Source organism: Cetorhinus maximus, chromosome 23 (genome assembly GCF_964194155.1).
Source record: "Cetorhinus maximus chromosome 23, sCetMax3.hap1.1, whole genome shotgun sequence".
Taxonomy (NCBI): Eukaryota; Metazoa; Chordata; class Chondrichthyes; order Lamniformes; family Cetorhinidae; genus Cetorhinus; species Cetorhinus maximus.
The window spans coordinates 22,893,255-22,911,382 of NC_135901.1; the positions used below are offsets into that span (position 1 = coordinate 22,893,255).

An 18,128-nucleotide genomic window follows, 5' to 3' on the forward strand; every position below is an offset into this window, starting at 1 on the left:
AAAGAACAAAGAGAGCATTTCAAAAGGAACTAACTTGTCTTCGTGCTTTTAAAAAGTCACAACACACTGTGTTTAATACAAAGCTGATTTGACACTTATCCAGAATTTGAACAACTAACTAGACTGGAGTTTATCAAAATAATCAGAAACAGATCCCAACTCTCAGAATGAACGTGGTTCTGTCCTGGATGTGGTTAACAGCAGCAATAACAGCAGAGTCCAACCCCTGCAGTCACTTGTGAATTCGCTGGTGCATCAACAGAGTGGAAGAACGAGTGAATCCCTTCCCACACACAGAGCAGGTGAAAGGCTTCTCCTCAGTGTGAACTTGCTGGTGCCTCCACAGGTTGCATGAACAAGCAAAGCTCTTCCCACATTTTGAGCAGGTAAACAGTCTCTCCCCAGTGTGAACTCGCTGATGTACAGTGAGGTCAGATGATTGCCTGAACCCAGTCCCACAGTGAGAGCACCTGAACGGTTTCTCGTCAGTGTGAACTGGTTGATGGTGCGCCAGGTCTCCAGAACTTTTATAACACTAACCACAGTCTGAGCATTTAAAAGGTCACTCCCCAGTATGAACTCGCCGGTGTATCAGCAGATTGGATGAATTAATGAATCCTTTCCCACACACAGAGCAAGTGAACGGCCTCTCCCCGGTGTGAACTCGCTGATGTATCAACAGGCTGGACGATCACCTGCAGCTCTTCCCACAATGAGAGCAGCTGAATGTTGAGTAGCCAGTGTGAATGCGCAGGTGCTCCCTCAGTCCATACGGACATTTAAAGCTCCTATCACAGTCAGAGCAATGAAACTGTCTCTTATCATTGTGAACTTGCTGGTGTCTCAGCAGCCCAGATAAAAACATACATCTCTTCCCACACAGGGAACAGGTGAATGGCCTTTCCCCAGTGTGAACTCGCTGGTGTGTCACCAACGTGGATGAATGAGTGAATGCCTTCCCACACTCAGTACAGGTGAAAGGCTTCTCCCCCATATGACTGCGTCGATGACCTTTCAGCTCAGAGGCATAATTGAATCCTTTCCCATAATCCCCACATTTCCATGGTTTCTCCCCAGTGTGAATCCGCCTGTGTTTTGACAGGCCACACGATCGACTGAAACCTCGTCCACACACAAAACATGTGTACAGTTTATCTCCATTGTGAACAGTGCTATTTCCTTCCATGTTCAAAGGCTGATGATATTCAGATCCAGAGGAATTGAGCAGCTCTGTCAGATCCCGATGTGATGTTTGGTTTGGGTTTCCCATCTGTACATTCTCTCCTTTTAACATCTGGTAAAACAAATAGGAAAAAGAGAGTGTAAGAGAGGACCCACAAAAACAAAAAGACAGGTTGTGAAATTGAGCAAAATTCATGGGGCCAACATTAGAAAAGAGACCATGAAAGCTGCCAGATTATTGTAAAGACTGAATTGTATCCTGTTGTCCTTCAGGGAAGGGAACCTGCCATCAGGTTTGGACCTACAGAACAAACAGAGAGTTGGGAGGTGGCAGCAATGGAGGTTTTCTACATCTGCACCTCTACCAGACATTTGACAGGACCTGTCACCTCCACCATCTCCACCAGCAGGTGCATGCAGATACCATCATCCTTTTCAAGTCACACATCATTCTGAGTCGGACATATATCCCTGTTCCTTCATCGTAACTGGATGGAAATCTGGTGTTTCTTACTAAAAAGAATTGTGACAGGACCTTCACCACACTGACTGCAGTCATTTAACAAGAAGGCCCACTGTCACCTTCTCAATGGGAAACTGGGAATTGACAATATGTGCTGGTGTCGCTGGTGATGCCCAAATCCCATGAATGAAGTAAAAATTTTCTGTACTTGCAAAATGGATTAAAAGACTCTACAGATAAACTTGTTAATAAAACAATACTGTTTTCTGTTGCAGTGTAGGAATCGCGTCAATTTAACAAACCAATTTCACCTAGAATCTACCTCCCTTTGGCTTCCCACATTGGAAATTGTTGGGCTCAACAAGTCCTCTGGGTTTCGGACCAGTGGAGGAGACTAGAACCTGGAGACACAGTTTAAGAATAAGAGATGAGGAGAAATTTAAGACCGAAATGAGGAGGTTCATTAGCCTGTGGGATTCACTTCCTGAGAGCGCAATGGAGGCTGGGTCATTGTTCAAGGCAGAGTTGGACAGATTGTTGATAGACAAGGGAGTCAAGTGTTGTAGGGGCAGACAGGAAACTGAAGTTGAGACCACAACCAGATCAGCCATGATCTTATTGAATGGTGGAGCAGGCTTGAAGGACCGAATGTCCTACTCCTGCTGCAAAGTTCTAGTCCTATGGGTTAAACCCAGCAGCCTCTCCTCCCATCTCCACTCCAGTTCAATGTGCTTCTGCATCCAACACCATCCTGATTCAAACCTGGTCTGCCTGGATTCAGCCTGCAATAAAACAAAAGCAAAATACAGTGGATTCTAGCAATCTGAAATGCAAAAAGAGAAAATGCAGGGAAACTCAACAGGTCAAGCAGTATCTGTGGAAAGAGAGAAACAGAGTTAACATTTCAGGTCGTTGATCTTTCCTCAGTCTCGAATAAAACAATTACCGACAGTTCCCACAATCCCCCTTGCCCCAGAAACCGCTCTATCCAACTCGCTCCTTTCGCCAGGGCCAGCCGCGGGGCATTCTGGGCGGCTCCTTTGTTGTGAGTCGGACTCAGTGGAAATGGGAGAAGAAACCAGGAAGCGGCGGCGAGGATGGGGGAGGCGCTGCAGCATCGCTTTAATGGGCAGCCCCGACCCCTGACCCCCAGCCCGGGGAGATCACCGCATGGCTGCCGGGCCCCGTGCTCTCATTCGGCCTCTGAGAGCCGCACTCGCAGTTCCTGAGGCTGCGCTCGCCCCCCCGCTCAGTTTCTCTATTGAATCCTGTTTATCTCATTGTTTTTCCCAACTCAGATTCAACGCCTCATTTTCTTTTCTTCCTCTGATCCCTGATCTCCATCTGACAGGGTCGTGTTGGAGAGTGGGCATTGACTGTCCTGGGAAACAACAGCAAGAGGAGGTCAGAGGAGCAAGAGAACAGCGAGTTCATCAATTGGAGTGATTGAGGCCTGGAACCTGAGTTGGCCAGTCAAGTGAGTCCATGTGAACCCCTGGTAAACAAGTTGTATAAAAAAATAATTTTTTTTGGGATGTGAGCATCGCTGGCTACGCCAGCAATTATTGCCCATCCCTAATTGCTCTTGTTCAGAGGGCATTTAAAAGTCAGCCACATTGCTGTGAATCTGGAGTCACATGTCGGCCAGACCAAGTAAGGATGGCAGGTTTCCTTCCCTGAAGGGGATTAGTGAACCAGCTGGGTTTTTATGACAATCAGCAATGGTTTCATGGTCATCATCAGACTTTTAATTCCATATTTTTATTGAATTTAAATTTCATCATCTGCCGTGGTGGGATTTGAACCCTGGGTCTCTGGAATTCAACAGGGTAGTTTAAATTTTGTCAGTATTTTGATTTCCTGAGGCTCCGATTATGAGTTTCAGACATTCTGTGCCAAGTGGATAAGGGTTCAAAGGTCATGCATCTCTCTCTTTGCATGCCGATGTTTGTAAAAAATATATAAATTGATTTCCCCCTCATGTTTCTATTTCCAATGCTTAGATGGACAATGCCTCACCAACTCCCACTCCCCTTCTTTTTCGTATTTAATGGAGGGTCCATGCACTTTAGTTGATGCATAATTTTGTTCTCAATTTTATTGATTGCCTCCCGCCTCAATCTCCCCATCAGTTGAAAAAACACTAATTAGGATCTGCAATGGCGGGGTCTTTACCCAGCATTCCCCGCGGTGGTGAATGTACCCTATCCAAACCACAGGAGTGGTGCGCAGGCGCAGTGTCGATTACTGTTTGGAGCATGCGCAGTGCGATTAATGGCGATGGGGAGAGCTGATGCTTTGTTTCATCTGCAGCCGGTAAGGAAATTGAAACGCGGAGGGAGCGATGGAGCCGGCGGGTAGACAGGAAGGGTTTCTAAACACCTTCTTAAGGCCTCACACCTCGAATAAGAACTTGCAGGTCCGGGGTTTGCAGCTTCGAGTCCTTTTCTTGAGAACTGGCCCAGGTGAAGCCGCCATCTTGGTTCAGCGTGGCGTAGAGCGCATGCGTTGGCGGCTTGCGACGTGGCAGAGTGGGCGGGGCTTCAGAATCTCAAATGCAGATTGGGTGACCGCTTTACAGAACATGTTCGGTCTGTCCGCAAGCATTACCCAGACCTCCCTGTCGCTTGCCATTTCAACGCTCCACCCTGCTCTCATGCCCACATGTCCGTCCTTGGCTTGCTGCATTGTTCCAGTGAAGCTCGGCGCAAACTGGAGGAACAGCACCTCATCTTCCGACTAGGCACTTTACAGCCTTCCGGACTGAATATTGAGTTCAACAATTTTAGATCATGAACTCTCTCCTCCATCCCCACCCCCTTTCCGTTTTTAACCCCTCCTTTTTGTTTTTTCCAATAATTTATATAGATTTTTCTTTTCCCACCTATTTCCATTATTTTTAAATGTGTTTCCATCCATTGTTTTATCTCTACCTTTTAGCCTTTTTAGATTCTTTCACCCCATCCCACCCCCACTAGGGCTATCTGTACCTTGCTTGTCCTGCTTTCTACCCTTAATTAGCACATTCCTTTAGATAATATCACCACCTTCAACACCCTTTTGGCCTTTTGTCTGTGACATCTTTTGGTTATCTCCAACTATCACTGGCCCTCTACCTAGCTCTTCTTGTCCCAACCCCCCCCCCCCCCCCCCCACCACCACCACCACAACCACCACCACCTTAAACCAGCTTATATTTCACCCCTTTTCTATTTTTACTTAGTTCTATTGAAGGGTGATGAGGAATCGAAACGTCAACTGTGCTCCTCCACACCAATGCTGCCAGACCTGCTGAGTTTTTCCAGGTATTTTTGTTTTTGCTTCAGAATCTCTGTTCCCCACTGGGTCCTAGTGCACTGGAAGTAAGTAATTCTGGCCACAACAGCTTCACCTATTCCCAGACTGCAGATGATGTTTTCAACCTAGAAGAGTCCGTGGGCCATGTATATATTCAGTATGATACCTGTGTGGTTACCTGAGGGGGCTGCTCCTCCATGTTAGTTTATGCTTCAGCCCCAGGCTCCTGATCTTGCTGCCCAGTGGAAGGTGGCTATGTCAGAGGATCTTACCCTGGAGCTCCTCTTGGTTAAGACAGCATTTTGTAGTTCAAGGGTGGGTGGGATCCATGGCTGCTGGCCTCTCTTCCGTGGTTTTGTCTGTGCCCGAATGGCCTTGGACAGGGAACATGCGGTGTCCACTGATAGACTTGGTACCTTTCACAACCGCTGGTACCTCAGGGTACAGAGTTTCTCGTAGACACTGGAAACAATATTCTGGTTTAGTTGGGAAGGTTTCCTTTGCTTTTGATGGAACTTTGTTGCTAATTTTACTTTCTTTTACTTTGATTGGATCACATGTTTGGGGAAATGAGCGGAAAGAATGTTCCACAGAAACTAGAATAGTCTGTTCTAAATTTCTATCCTGCACTGATAGTGATACTGACTGTCAACTCTATTTATAGGGGATTAGAAGGAGAGGACTGGCTGATGGGAAACTCAAACCAAACATTAGATCAAGATCCGACAGAGCCACTCAATTCATCAGGACCTGAATATCATCGGCCTTTGAACGCTTGAAAGCTGGAAGGGGAAATGTTTGTCAGTTCTGTCTGTGGGAGAAGAATTCAACCATCGGTGTGAATGGAAAAGCATCGAGACACCCACACACCCGAGTGAGAATGTTCCAGTGAACTGACTGTGGGAAAGAGCTTTAATCAGTTACAGAGCCTGAAAAAAAATTACACTGTTCACAGTGGAGAGATCTGTTGCTCTGTGTGTGGACGAGGCTTCAACTGATCGACCAATATGGAGAGACACAAGGACACCCATACCATGGAGAAACCGTGGAAATGTGGGGACTGTGGGAAGGGCTTCACTTATCCTTCCCTGCTGGAAATGCATCGACGCAGTCACACTGGGGAGAGGCCATTCACCTGCTCTGTGTGTGGGAAGGGATTCACTCAGTCATCCCACCTGCAGACCCACCAGCAAATTCACATTGATGAGGGGCTGTGTAACCCCTCGGAGAGTGAGAACAGCTTTCAAAGCTCCAAAGCCCTGGTCAGGCACCAGGTTGTTCACACCGAGAAACAGTTCAGTTGCTCTCACTGCGGGAAGGTGTTTAAAAGATCACAGAACCTCATTGAACACGAACGCACTCACACTGGGGAGAGACCATTCATCTGCTCTGTGTGTGGGAAGGGATTCACACGATCATCCCACCTCGCTACACATCGACTGGTTCACACGGATAAAAGACCTTTCAAATGTTCTGACTGTGAGAAGAGTTATAAAACCACAAGTGATCTGCTGATCCACCAGCGGGTTCACAATGAGGAGAGGCCATTCAGATGCACAGTGTGTGGGAAGGGATTCACTCTGTCATCCAGCCTCCAGAAACACCAGCGAGTTCACACTGGGGAGAAGTCATTCACCTGCTCCCTGTGTGGAAAAGGATTCATTTATTTAACTAGCCTCAGATCACACCAACTTGTTCACTCTGACAAGAAACCTTTCAAATGTTCTGAATGTGAGAAGAGCTTTAAAACCACAAGTGTTCTGCTGAGACACCAGCGAGTTCATACTGGGGAGAGACCGTTCATCTGCTCTGACTGTGGGAAGGGATACACTCGCTCATCCCACCTGCTGACACACCAATGCACTCACACTGGGGAGAGGTCGTTCACCTGCTCTGAGTTTGGGAAGGGAGTCACTCGGTCAACCCATCAGCTGACCCACCAGTGAGTACTCAAGTGAGTGCAGTGGTTGGATTCTGCTTTATTGCTGTTGTTAATCACATCCAGGACCGAACCATGTTCATGCTGATAGTTGGAGTTTGTTTCTGCTGATGTTTGTAATCCCTGTAACTGGGCTGGAGTTTAATATGTGGATAAATGTCAAATTAACTAATATTGTTTCAGGCATACTGTCGAGACCTTCATTTCTCCAACATAAGAGGAGATTAATTGATGTCCTGTTGCTGACTGCTCCATTTTTGGAGTCTTTTCTCCTTTCTAACTCTAGATTATTTCAGTTCTCGTGCCTTCAATTACTCTCACAGACAAGTCCCAGCTCCCTATACCTTCCAGATTGTCTCCCCGAGCCTTGGGATCCAGGGAAGGTATCGGTAACACTCCTGGGATCACTAAACACATAACCCAGTCTTTTGTACTGATATGCTGGGATCATTGAGGATGGTGATGTTTGTGGAGCCTACTCTTCCTGTTAGTTGTTTAATTATCCATACCTTTCCTGACTGGATTTGGCAGGACTGCAGAGCTTTGATCTGATCCATTGTTTTTGGGATTGCTTCACCCTGTCTCAAGCTTGCTGCTTCCACTGTTTAGAATGCATGTAGTCTCGTCGGATAGGGTCACCAGATTGGAATCTCAGTTTTAGGAATGCCTGGTGCTGCTTCTGACATGTTCTCCTGCAGTTTGTGTTGAACCAGGGTTGGTCCCTTGGCTTGATGGTAATGGTAGAGTAAGGGATATGTGGGCCATGTGGTTACAGATTGTGGCTGAATACAATTCTGCTGTTGCTGATGATCCACAGCACTTCATGGATGCCCATTTATATCTAGATCCATTCTGAATCTATCTCATTTAGCATAGTGATAGTGCCTCACAACATGATGGACGGTATCCTCAGTGTGAAGACGGGACTTTGTCTCATAAGATCACAAGAATTAGCAGCAGGAGTAGGTCATTTGGCCCCTTGAGCTTGTTCCACCACTAATAAGATCATGGCTGATCTCATTGTGGCCATAACTCCACTTTCCTGTCTGCCCTCCCCACCCCGCCAATTAACTCTTGATTGCCGGGATGAAGAACTGTAGCTATGAGGGTAGATTGGAGAGGTTGGGTCTGTTTTCCTTGGAGAAAAGAAGGCTAAGAGGAGACTTAATAGAGGTATTCAAGATTCTGAAGGGTATGGACAGAGTAATTAGTGAGAAACTGTTGCCAGGAGTGCATCAAGAGCTAGAGGGCACACATTCAAAATAATGGGCAAAAGGAGTAAAAGTGATGTGAGGAATTTTGTTTTTTACCCAGAGGGAGTCTGGAACAAACTTCCTGAGAGGATAGTGCAGGCAGGTTCGATTGAGGTATTCAAAAGGGAATTGCTGCCTGAAGAGAGAATGTGCGAGGTTACAGGGATAAGGCAGGGGCGTGGGATGAGGTAGAATGCTCTTTCAGTAAGCCAGTGCAGACTCGATGGGCCAAATGGTCTCCTTCTGCACTGTAAAGAATCTGTGATTCTTGTCAGTCAAAAATCTGTCCAACTCAGCCTTGAATATGTTCAGTGATCCAGCCTTCATTGCTCTCTGGTGAAGAGAATTCGAAAGACTAATGACCCTCAGTGAAGAAATTCCTTCTCATGTCTGCCCTAAATGGTAGACCCCTTATCTTTAAACTGTGCCTCCTAGTTCGCGATTTCCCCCACGAAAGGAAACATCCTCTCAACATTGTCCCTGTCAAGCCCCCTCAGGATCTTATCTGTTTCAATAAGATTGCATCTCATTTTACTAAACTCCAACGAGTATGGGCCCAACCTGCTCAACCTTTCCTCATAGGACAATCCCTTCATTCCAGGAATCAGTCTAGTGAACCTTCTCTGAACTGCTCCCAATACAAGTATATCCTTCATTCAGTAAGGCGACAAAAGTTCCCTCGCTGTGCTCTTTTCAATGATCTGTACAGTCATTGCAAGACTTCCTTACTTTTATACTTCAGCCCCCTTTCGAAAATGCCACCCTAATTACTTGCTGTTCCTGCTTGCTACCCTTCTGTCATTCATGTATCAGGACACCCACATCCCTCCATACCGCAGCATTCTGCAGTCTCTCCCCATTTAAATCATATGGTTTTTCTATTGTTCCTGCCAAAATAGACCACCTCATGTTTTCCCACATTATATCTGCCACAATTTTTGCCCACTCAGTTAACCTATCTATATCTTTATATCTTTCTCACAACTTGCTTTCCCACCTCTTTGTATCATCAGCAAATTTGGATGTAACACAGTTGGTTCTTTCATCCTAGTCAGATGGTAAATAGTTGAGGCCCCAGCACTGATCCCTGTGACACTCCACCAGTTACAGTTTGTCAACCCGAAAATGGATAAGTACTGTGTGCAGGTCACTCCTACGAATACTATTCCGGACAGATGGATCCGCGACAGGTAGATTGGTGAGGACGAGGTCAAGTAGGTTTTTCCCTCTTGGTTCCCTCACCACCTATCACAGACCCAGCCTAGCAGCTATGTCCTTTAGGACTCAGCCCGCTCAGTCGATATTGGTGCTACTGAGCCAGTCTTGGTGATGGACATTCCCCCACCCACTGTACATTCAATGCCCTTGCCACCCTCGGGGCTTCTTCCAAGTGGTGTTCAACATGGAGGAGCACTGATTCATCAGCTGAGGGAAGGCAGTAATCAGCGTGAGATTTCCATGTCCATGTTTGACCTGATGCAGTGAGACTTCATGGGTACTGGAGTCAATGTTGAGGACTCTCAGGGCCACTCTCTCACCCTGTATACCTCTGTGCTGCCATCTCTGCTCGGGTCTGTTCCTGAGTATGACTATGTCAGGCTGTTGCTTGACTAGTCTGTGAGATTGTAGCAAAGGTCATGTTTAATAATTAGTTTCTCGTTTAGTTATGTGTAATCAAGTAATTGGAGTGTATTAATCAAATAACCTAATATGATGTTCTGCTTAATTGTAATCGATGTAGGACACTAGTACCACGTGACTGGCTCTTTGTCTTGACAAGTGAAATACAGCATATGGTCCTAGGCTGGTGCAAAGCTACACTTTTATGGTTTAATTGCAGAATAAGTGCTGCAAACCCCGTCCTGGTTGGATGAGCTTAGGTCTGGAACTGTTAACTCCCCAGCCATTGACACTGATCAGTTATTCTTGAGTTAAAAGGCCCTATTGTGTGAAGAAAACAGCTGTGGGGTTTCAAATCTTCAGCCTTATGTCTTAAATCAGTTTATCCTTTTAACTTGTCGTGTCTTCAAAGAAGCAGTCACTTTCCTGAACAATATAGAACCATCTTTGGTTCTTTAAGCTTAAAATTAAGTTTTCCAATCAGTTTTTGTAGTTCTTTCAACTCATATTAGTTATGAACATTGACTCACACTAGTTATGAGCATTGACTCATATTAGTTATGAACGTGTATCAATTAAATGTATCCATTGAATGTATTTTTATGTGTATCTTGCTATCTCAGCTCACCTTTATGCACTGATTTTATGCACACTATCGATTTTAGGTCTGAAGTAACTTTGTAATTTCCGTATTAGCTTTAGGCTATGTGCCCTTTGTGCCCTTTTTATTAACTGTTCCAATCTCTGGCAGCCACTATGAAAACATACACCAGCAGCAGTTTCCTTTAACATATTGAGTGCCTGCCCTAATGAGAACTCTAGAGGATTTCTATACATCAATTAGGCATTTGGGACAATGATCCCAAGTTTTTTTTTATTCGTTCATGGGATGTGAGTGTTGCTGGCTAGGCCAGCATTTATTGCCCATCCCTAATTGCCCTTGTTCAGAGGGCATTCAGAGCCAACCACATTGCTGTGGGTCTGGAGTCACATATTGGCCAGACCAGGACGGTAGATTTCCTTCCCTAAAGGACATTAGTGAACCAGATGGGTTTTTACGCTTTTTTAGATTTATTCCAGGTTTATGAATTAATTAAATTTAAATTTCCCCAGATACACTCGTGGGATTCAAACTCATGTCTCCAGACAATCATCCAGGTCTCTGGATTACTAGTCCAGTAGAATTAACACACTACCATCATTCCCTTGTCTATGTATTTAGCAGGAGCCTGCAGGCTGATGAGACTCTGTTAAACTGCTAGTGTGCTCCTGTACTGCTCTGTATTTAACAGGAGTCTGCAGGCTTATGAGACTCTGTTAAACTGTCAGTGTGCTCCCGTACTGCTCTGTATTTAACAGGAGCCTGCAGGCTTATGAGACTCTGTTAAACTGTCAGTGTGCTCCTGTACTGCTCTGTATTTTGCCTGTGATGCAAAATGCCTGAACCTTTGTCCCAGTGGAACCTTTCTGTTATGAAATGTGGGTGAATATTAATGAGCCTCACATCCTCACTCATGTCTGCTGCAATTGTGTTGAAAGGAGATGTGTGAAGAGCTGGTCTTTGTATGGAGATGTGAACCAAGGAAACGATATCTGTGTGTGATAGTGACACAGCCTTGTGCTCACACTCAGAACAATGCACAGGTATCCTTGTGGTTATGGTTTGAGCAGGGTCAGATCACGAATGTAGTGAACAAGTTAATTATAAATATCTCCAGTGTAGCTGCAGCTCTTTAGATCAGAGCTGGGGAGAAGAGAGCTCTGAATCCACTGTATTATCTGTTCTCTGGATTGGGTAACTACAATTTTTCAATATAGTGGTGTTTTATTCAAGAAATACATTCACAACTCAAATACTGAATTGTAACTTACAACAAGAACATTCATAAAATTTAATATAGAGACTAAATAATCAAGTTAAAAACATGGGAATATGTGACAATCTGTCATAACAAAAATCGGCAAACAAATTCAGCAGGTAACAGGGAAGCGGTTGACGAGATATTAGAGGAAGGAATACTAAATTAAAATTATATTAAAATTACAGACCAATCCACCATTCCTATAGTACAGGCTCTGAAGTATATTAATGATGACATTTATAAGTACTTCACTGAAGACCAGAACCATGTAAGGAATTACTCTGTATGATTGCAGTGCTGTTCATAAAGTCAGGAAAAGACAATCTGATGTTGTGAGCTTGATTATCTGGTGTCTGAAACCACAAGATTCAACATTTAGAGTCAACAAGATGAATAAGGAAACACATCACAGCCCAATATTCCAGCTCGATATTCACAGGAGAAAATCTGTTATCGAACACCTCGAGTGGACAGAACAGAGGAAGATCCCAACTGTAAGAAATCCTCCAATCATTTGTAAATATCTTTCAAATGTCGACAGGTTCCAACTGTCAGTTTCCATTACATCGAAGTCAATGGAAGGTGAGAGAGCGGTTGAAGGTTCCACGTAGAAATGCAAATTCTTGTTGTTATTGCCCTACATTGGTAGACTCAAGAATATCACACAAACATTTTAAATCCTCATACCATAATTATCATAGTCATTTTCAGATTGGAAACTTAAACCTGCCATTTCACTTTCAGTCAGGAACAGATCACAGTTTTACACCAATCTCTAATTTGACAGCATGTGTCCAGCATTCACTATTGTTCATCCTGACTCTAAACCCAGTTGTAAAGGAGCTTTCTGTTCTGTGTCTAGGAGCTCTGAACCATGGGTGAGAGCAGCTGGGACACATTTCTTGCACACTTCAGGATTAACTCATAAATTCAGTCCTGGATGTGATTAACAGCAGCAATAAGGACACAACACAAACCCAGTCGTCACTAGTGGACTTGTTGAAGTCTCAGCAGGTGGGATGAATCAATGATTCCTTTCCCACACATGGAGCAGGTGAATGGCCTCTCCCCTGTGTGAACTCGCTGGTATTGCAGCAGGGTGAATGCCCGAGAGAATCCTTCCCCCACACAGAGCAGATGAACGGCCTCTCTCCAGTGTGAGTGCGTTGGTGTCTCAGCAGATCACTGCTGTTTTTAAAGCTCTCCTCACAGTCAGAACATTTAAAAGTTCTCGTATCAGAGTGAACTTGCTGGTGTCTCAGGAGGTTGGATGAATGAGTGAATCCCTTCCTACACACACAGCAGATGAACGGCCTTTCCCCAGTGTGAACCCGCTGATGTATTGTGAGATCAGATGATGTCTTGAACCCAGTCCCACATTGACAGCATCTGAATGGTCTCTCGTCAGTGTGAACACGTTGATGGCGCATCAGTTCCCTGGAACTTTTATAGCACTTTTTGAAATCTGGGCATTTAAAAGTTCTCCCATCAGAGTGAATTCGCTGGTGTTTCAGCAGGGTGGATGAATCGGCAAATCCCTTCCCACACTTGTGGCAGGTGAATGGCCTCTCCCCAGTGTGAACTCGCTGGTGTTTCAGCAGGGTGGGTGACCAAGTGAATCCCTTCCCACATTCAGAGCAAGTGAACGGTCTCTCCCCAGTGTGATTTCTCTGGTGTGTACGTAGGCTGGATAACTGAGTGAATCCCTTCCCACACTCGGAACACGTGAATGGCCTTTCCCCAGTGTGAATGCATTGATGAATTTCCAGGTCAGATGGGTAATTGAATCCCTTCCCACAGTCCCCACATTTACACGGTTTCTCCATGACATTGGGGTTCTTGTGTCTCTTCAGGTTGGATGATCAGTTGAAGTCTCGTTCACACAGAAGATGTGTACGGTTTCTCCCCACTGTGAATGGTGTGCTGTTTTTTCAGGCTGTGTAACTGGTTAAAGCTCTTTCCATAGTCAGTTCACTGGAACAGTCTCACTTGGATGTGTGTGCCTCAGTGATTTTCCAGTCACACTGATGTTTGAAATCTTTTCCCACAAACAGAACAGACAAACATTTCTCTTTTCACGTTAAAAGGCTGATGATATTCAGGTCCTGATGAATCGAAAGACTCAGATTTTGAAATGATGTTTGGTTTGAGTTTCCTGTTTGCCAATCCTCACCTAACAATACCCTGTAAAAAGAATTCACAAAAGTCATCATGTCAGTCCAGGATAGAAATTCAGAACAGACAATTCAAGTTTCTGTGTAACATGTTTTCCCTCAAAACTGTAAAACCCCATCCCACACCTCCCCTACCCCCGTCTTCCCTGTGCAGATTTCAGTTAAGTTTCTGTCCTCCATTCCCAGTTTTCTCCCTCCCTCTCCTCTGGCTGGGTCCAGTTCTCCAGCTCTTGTGTGCAAACTGAGAATAAAATCAATTAATCAATCATTTTCTCTCCTGGTCACTGGGACCCTGAAGCCCTGATTACCCAATGTCCCCTCACCAAGATGGCCAGGGATGCACCCGGCTGGCTGAACAAGGCCTGCCCTCCTCTCTCAAATGGCAACCGGTAGTCTGGGTAACCTGGGCACGTCACCAGGAAGGGAGCCCCACCTCCCATGTCTGCCTATTTCTTAGGCAGTCGATCTGGATCAAGGATGACTTGTCTCCACTCTGGTATGATGGGTTCTGAAATGGCTTATAAGACCAATGCCTGATCTGCAGACACTGCTACATGCAGGACAGGTAGTGCCTAAAGGGTTGGGTAGATGGGTGGTTTGGAGGATTGTGCACTCTCTCAATTGCCTCAACTTCACCTCTGTGTGTTCCCGACCAAGTTTTTCAATGTATTCGATGCCTTCCCAAATGAGCTTTCTTCGTTTTAACCAGTCACAATCCAGGGTCTCCCATGAGTTGGTGGGGATATCTGATCTCTTCAAGGGTGTGTTAAAGAGATTACTAAAGTGTTTCTGCTGACCTCCTGAGAGTCTCCTGCTGTGACCTGAGTTCCAAGTACAGCAGTTGCTTTAGGAATACGAACATGTCCCACCCAGCAGAGCTGGTTTAGAATGATTAGCGCCTCAGTGATGGGCAAGTTGGCTTGGAAGAGGACGCTGCTGTTGGACTGCCTTTCTTGCCACTGGATTTTGAGGATCTTGTGAAGGCACCGCTGATGGGACTTCTCCAGTGTTCTGAGGTGCGTGATGTAGGTTGTCCGAGTCCCTGAAACCTTTAGGAGCACGGGGATCACTGCTGCCCAGTAAACCAGAACCTGAGTCTCGGGTTTGACATCCTGGTCCTCAAATACTCTGTTCATCATTCGGCTGAAGGCTGAGCTGGAACATTAGAGGCGATGAGGAATTTTGTCATCCATGTCTGCCTTAATCAAGAGAAGGCTCCCAAGATACAGAAAATGGTCCATATTTCGAGGGTTCACCATTGTTCTTCAGTGACGGAGGGGGGAGTGTGGTGGGGGTGCTGGTAGGTAGTAAAACCCACAAGATAATGTGGGGAGATCCAACAACTCGTAGACACCAACATGTGTGGTTTCCTCAGCGTTATCATGACAATCTATGACCCAACCACTCAAGGGCCAACCTCCCTGAGAGCCAAGCATGGAGGGAGCTCATCAAGGACAGAGTCAGCCAGTGCTCACTGGAGAGAATATTCTGAAGAGCTCCTCAACCAAGACACTGCCTTCGACTTAAGTGTCCTCAACTCCACTCCTCAATAACCTGTATGAATCAGCCTCAGTGCTACCACGTCCGGTACGAAAATGAAAAAACATTTGACAGCTGAAAACAAGACTTCTAGAGCGGATGGAATCCCTGCTTAAATTCTGAAACAGGGTGGTGTTACACTCCTGACATGGCTACACAACCTCATATCCCTCATCAGCGAAGAGGAGTCCATGTTGGGGAATCTCTGGGACACTGCGATTCTGATGATATTCAGGAAGGGAGATAAGTCCATTTGCAGTAATTACATAAGAGTCTCCCTGCTGCCTGCCACAGGGAAGATCATTACAATGATCCTCCTCAATCGCCTTCTCTTAATGGCCAAAGAGTTCCTTCCAGGTTCACAGTGTCGTTTTCCCCCATCGAAAGGCACCACAAACATGATCCTTACTGTGTGGCAAACCCAAGAAAATTGCAAGGAACAGCACCAATTGCTGTACTTGACCTTTTTTGTCCTCACAAAAGCCTTTTACACAGTCAAACTGTGACGTTTTATCCTGTACCCTCCTCAAACATGAAAGCTGCGAACCTCATCAACAAAACCATCACAGACTGTATCTCAGTGAAGACTGGGATCAGACAAGGCTGTGTCATTGCACCAACCCTCTTCTCCATTTTCCTCTCTGCATTTCACCTTGAGCAAATTACCCGTGGGCGTGGAGATAATCTACAGGGCAGACGGGAAACCTACACCACCTTCAAAACAAAACCAGAATTAGTCCAAGCTCAGACATTGAGCTCCAGTGTGCCGATACCAGATTTCTATGTTAAATCCATCCAACTGCTTTGATTCCATGACCGTTAATACTCTCTTGCCTCACAAACGTCCGGCAATGTGTTATTTATTTTCAATTGTCTGAATCTCAACAAAATTTCAGATTTCCACTATATTTTCTGTGGTGATTTCTGACATTGTTCCTGAACAGCCGATTCTCAGTTACACAAATAAATATCACTGATTTGTACATTTAAATGGTAACAATTATTTTACGCTTAACTAATTACACCACAAAATTTTTAAAAACATAGTAATTTTCGTAAAATACGGTGGATGCTGGAAATGTGAAATAAAAACAGAAAGTTCTGGAAATCCTCAGCAGGTTTGGCAGCTTCTGTGAAGAGAGAGAAACAGATTTAACAGTTCCAATCCAATATGATTCTTCTTCAGAACTGAGTATTTCCAGCATTCTGATTTCATTTTAAACACATAATTGATGGAAACTTTATTGTCCTTACAGGTATCTGGATGTAAATCTGATTTCAAACCTTCCTCTGAACAGTTTTCAAACTAACTCCAGCTAATTGTCCATTCCTTCACTAAAGACCCGGATGGAAAACACTCAGCACAAGATGGCGGCAGCCAGTTGCCCGGGTAACCCGGGCCTGCCCCTGGGAGGAAGCCCCGCCCTCACACCCCGCCCTCACACCCCACTTCCCCCACCAAGATGGCCGCCCATGCGCTCGACACCCTGAACAAGTTCCGCTTTCCTCTCCCAAGATGGCGGCGTCCGGTGAGCCCGGCTCCCAGTGCGCAGGTGCAGTGTGGTTGTGCGATCTGAGCATGCTCAGTGTCAGTCATGGTGACAGTGAGGAGGAGCGGACGGTTCGGGAGGCGATTGTGAGCACAGGGTAGGAATGGAAACCGCGGCTGGATTGAGAACTGGATCAACTTCTGGGGTGGGCCCCAGTCCCCGTGTTTACCCCGCGGTGACAGGCCCTGGGGGGAGGGAGCGATGGAGCCGGTGGCTGGACGGAGAGGATTTGGAAACACTTTATGGATCCGCAAAGCGGCCGCTCAGTTAGTGGTTAATGGAGATCAGAAACCCAGAGTCAGAGTGTCAAACCCCACATTGGGTGGTTGTTTTATTAAATATCGTTATTTATTATTTATTTACTGAAGAATATGTTCATATATATTTAAAAATAAGTCATTTTATGGCATCTGTGAAAAGATCTATTACAATACAATCCCCTGATGTATTTCTGATGAGAATTTGACAGACAGGATTTTGGGGAACAGTCAATCCTAACATGATTGTGTTTTAATTTACTCCCTGATACCAGATTTCAGCTTGTATTTCAAAACTTAATTTAGAACGTCAGTCCAGCAGCAAATAGTAAAATGAGATATAAGGCACCAGCTGCACTTAAAAGTGACTCTTGCTTTCCACGACTCACACTGTCTTTGTGTTGATGCAGGAAGTACTTCCCCTGGTGTTGTAGCACAAATAAATGCAGCCTTTCCTGGAAACAGGCCCATGTTGGCCGTCGTCATGTTTCAGCAGCAAGCAGAGTACATGTATGGCCATTGTGGTAATGCAACACAGAGTGGGTGGGACTTCGGGGGTCCTGTGACCAGGAGAGAAAATTATTGACTCTTGATTTGACTCTCCCTCTACACATGGGCTGGCAAACTGGACTCCGCCAGAGTGGGGGTCAGGGGGTGTGGAGACTGGGAGTGCAGCCATGAAATGGTGGAGATGGTACGATGAGTTTGGATTTCAGCCCAGGGAGGAGAGAGACTGTGTGGGACGAGGATTTACAGCTTTTGGGTAAATGAGAGGAAAAATGTTCCATACAAAGTAGAATTGTCTGTTCTGAATTAGTTTTGTGAACTCCTTTTCCGGGGTATTTGAAGAGGAAGATTTACAGGCAGGAAACTCAAACTAAACTTCACATCAAGATCTGACAGATCCACATGCTTCATCATGACCTAAATATCATTGGCTTTTGACTGTGAAAAGAGAAATATTTCCCTGTTCTGTCTGTGGAAGAAGATTT

The 18,128-nt window shown here is 45.3% G+C and overlaps 4 protein-coding genes across 5 annotated transcripts in view; 2 read left to right on the plus strand and 2 right to left on the minus strand.

Annotated features, from left to right (window-relative positions):
• Nucleotides 1-18,128, plus strand: part of LOC144697113 (uncharacterized) — a 425,270-nt gene that overhangs the window by 380,342 nt on the left and 26,800 nt on the right. The window lies entirely within an intron of this gene.
• On the minus strand, nt 531-4,123 carry LOC144697893 (uncharacterized). Its single transcript, XM_078569857.1, has 2 exons — nt 4,046-4,123; nt 531-1,294 (listed from the first exon to the last, which is right to left on the minus strand). The coding sequence occupies exons 1-2, from the start codon at nt 4,121-4,123 to the stop codon at nt 692-694; spliced, it is 681 nt and encodes a 226-aa protein (XP_078425983.1). The 3' UTR covers nt 531-691.
• LOC144697072 (uncharacterized) overlaps nt 3,905-18,128 on the plus strand; it is a 141,562-nt gene continuing 127,338 nt past the window's right edge. Inside the window, exons 1-3 of one of the 2 annotated variants that reach the window (XR_013580299.1) lie at nt 3,905-3,961; nt 5,607-6,896; nt 11,294-11,996. Coding sequence is in view for 1 of the 2 variants with exons in the window: in XM_078568876.1 (XP_078425002.1) it covers nt 5,950-6,888 (939 nt within the window). In the remaining variant the exon portion in view is untranslated. Of the gene's footprint in view, nt 3,962-5,606; nt 7,476-11,293; nt 11,997-18,128 lie in introns of those variants that run through there. The other variant, XM_078568876.1, reaches the window with a different exon arrangement.
• Nucleotides 9,537-17,681, minus strand: LOC144697137 (uncharacterized). The gene is made up of 2 exons (XM_078568977.1): nt 17,528-17,681; nt 9,537-13,800 (listed from the first exon to the last, which is right to left on the minus strand). Exon 2 carries the CDS (start codon nt 13,440-13,442, stop codon nt 12,624-12,626), a length of 819 nt encoding a protein of 272 aa, XP_078425103.1. The 5' UTR covers nt 13,443-13,800; nt 17,528-17,681; the 3' UTR covers nt 9,537-12,623.

What these genes read in the sequence shown, in the direction of transcription:
- LOC144697893 (XM_078569857.1), bottom strand. Translation starts at nt 4,123, where the DNA reads ATGGCGGCTTCACCTGGGCCAGTTCTCAAGAAAAGGACTCGAAGCTGC. An exon ending in CCTGCAAGTTCTTATTCGAG is followed by an intron (nt 1,295 to 4,045) that starts GTGTGAGGCCTT and finishes TTGTTTTACCAG; the next exon opens with ATGTTAAAAGGAGAGAATGT.
- LOC144697137 (XM_078568977.1), bottom strand. Translation starts at nt 13,442, where the DNA reads ATGGAGAAACCGTGTAAATGTGGGGACTGTGGGAAGGGATTCAATTAC.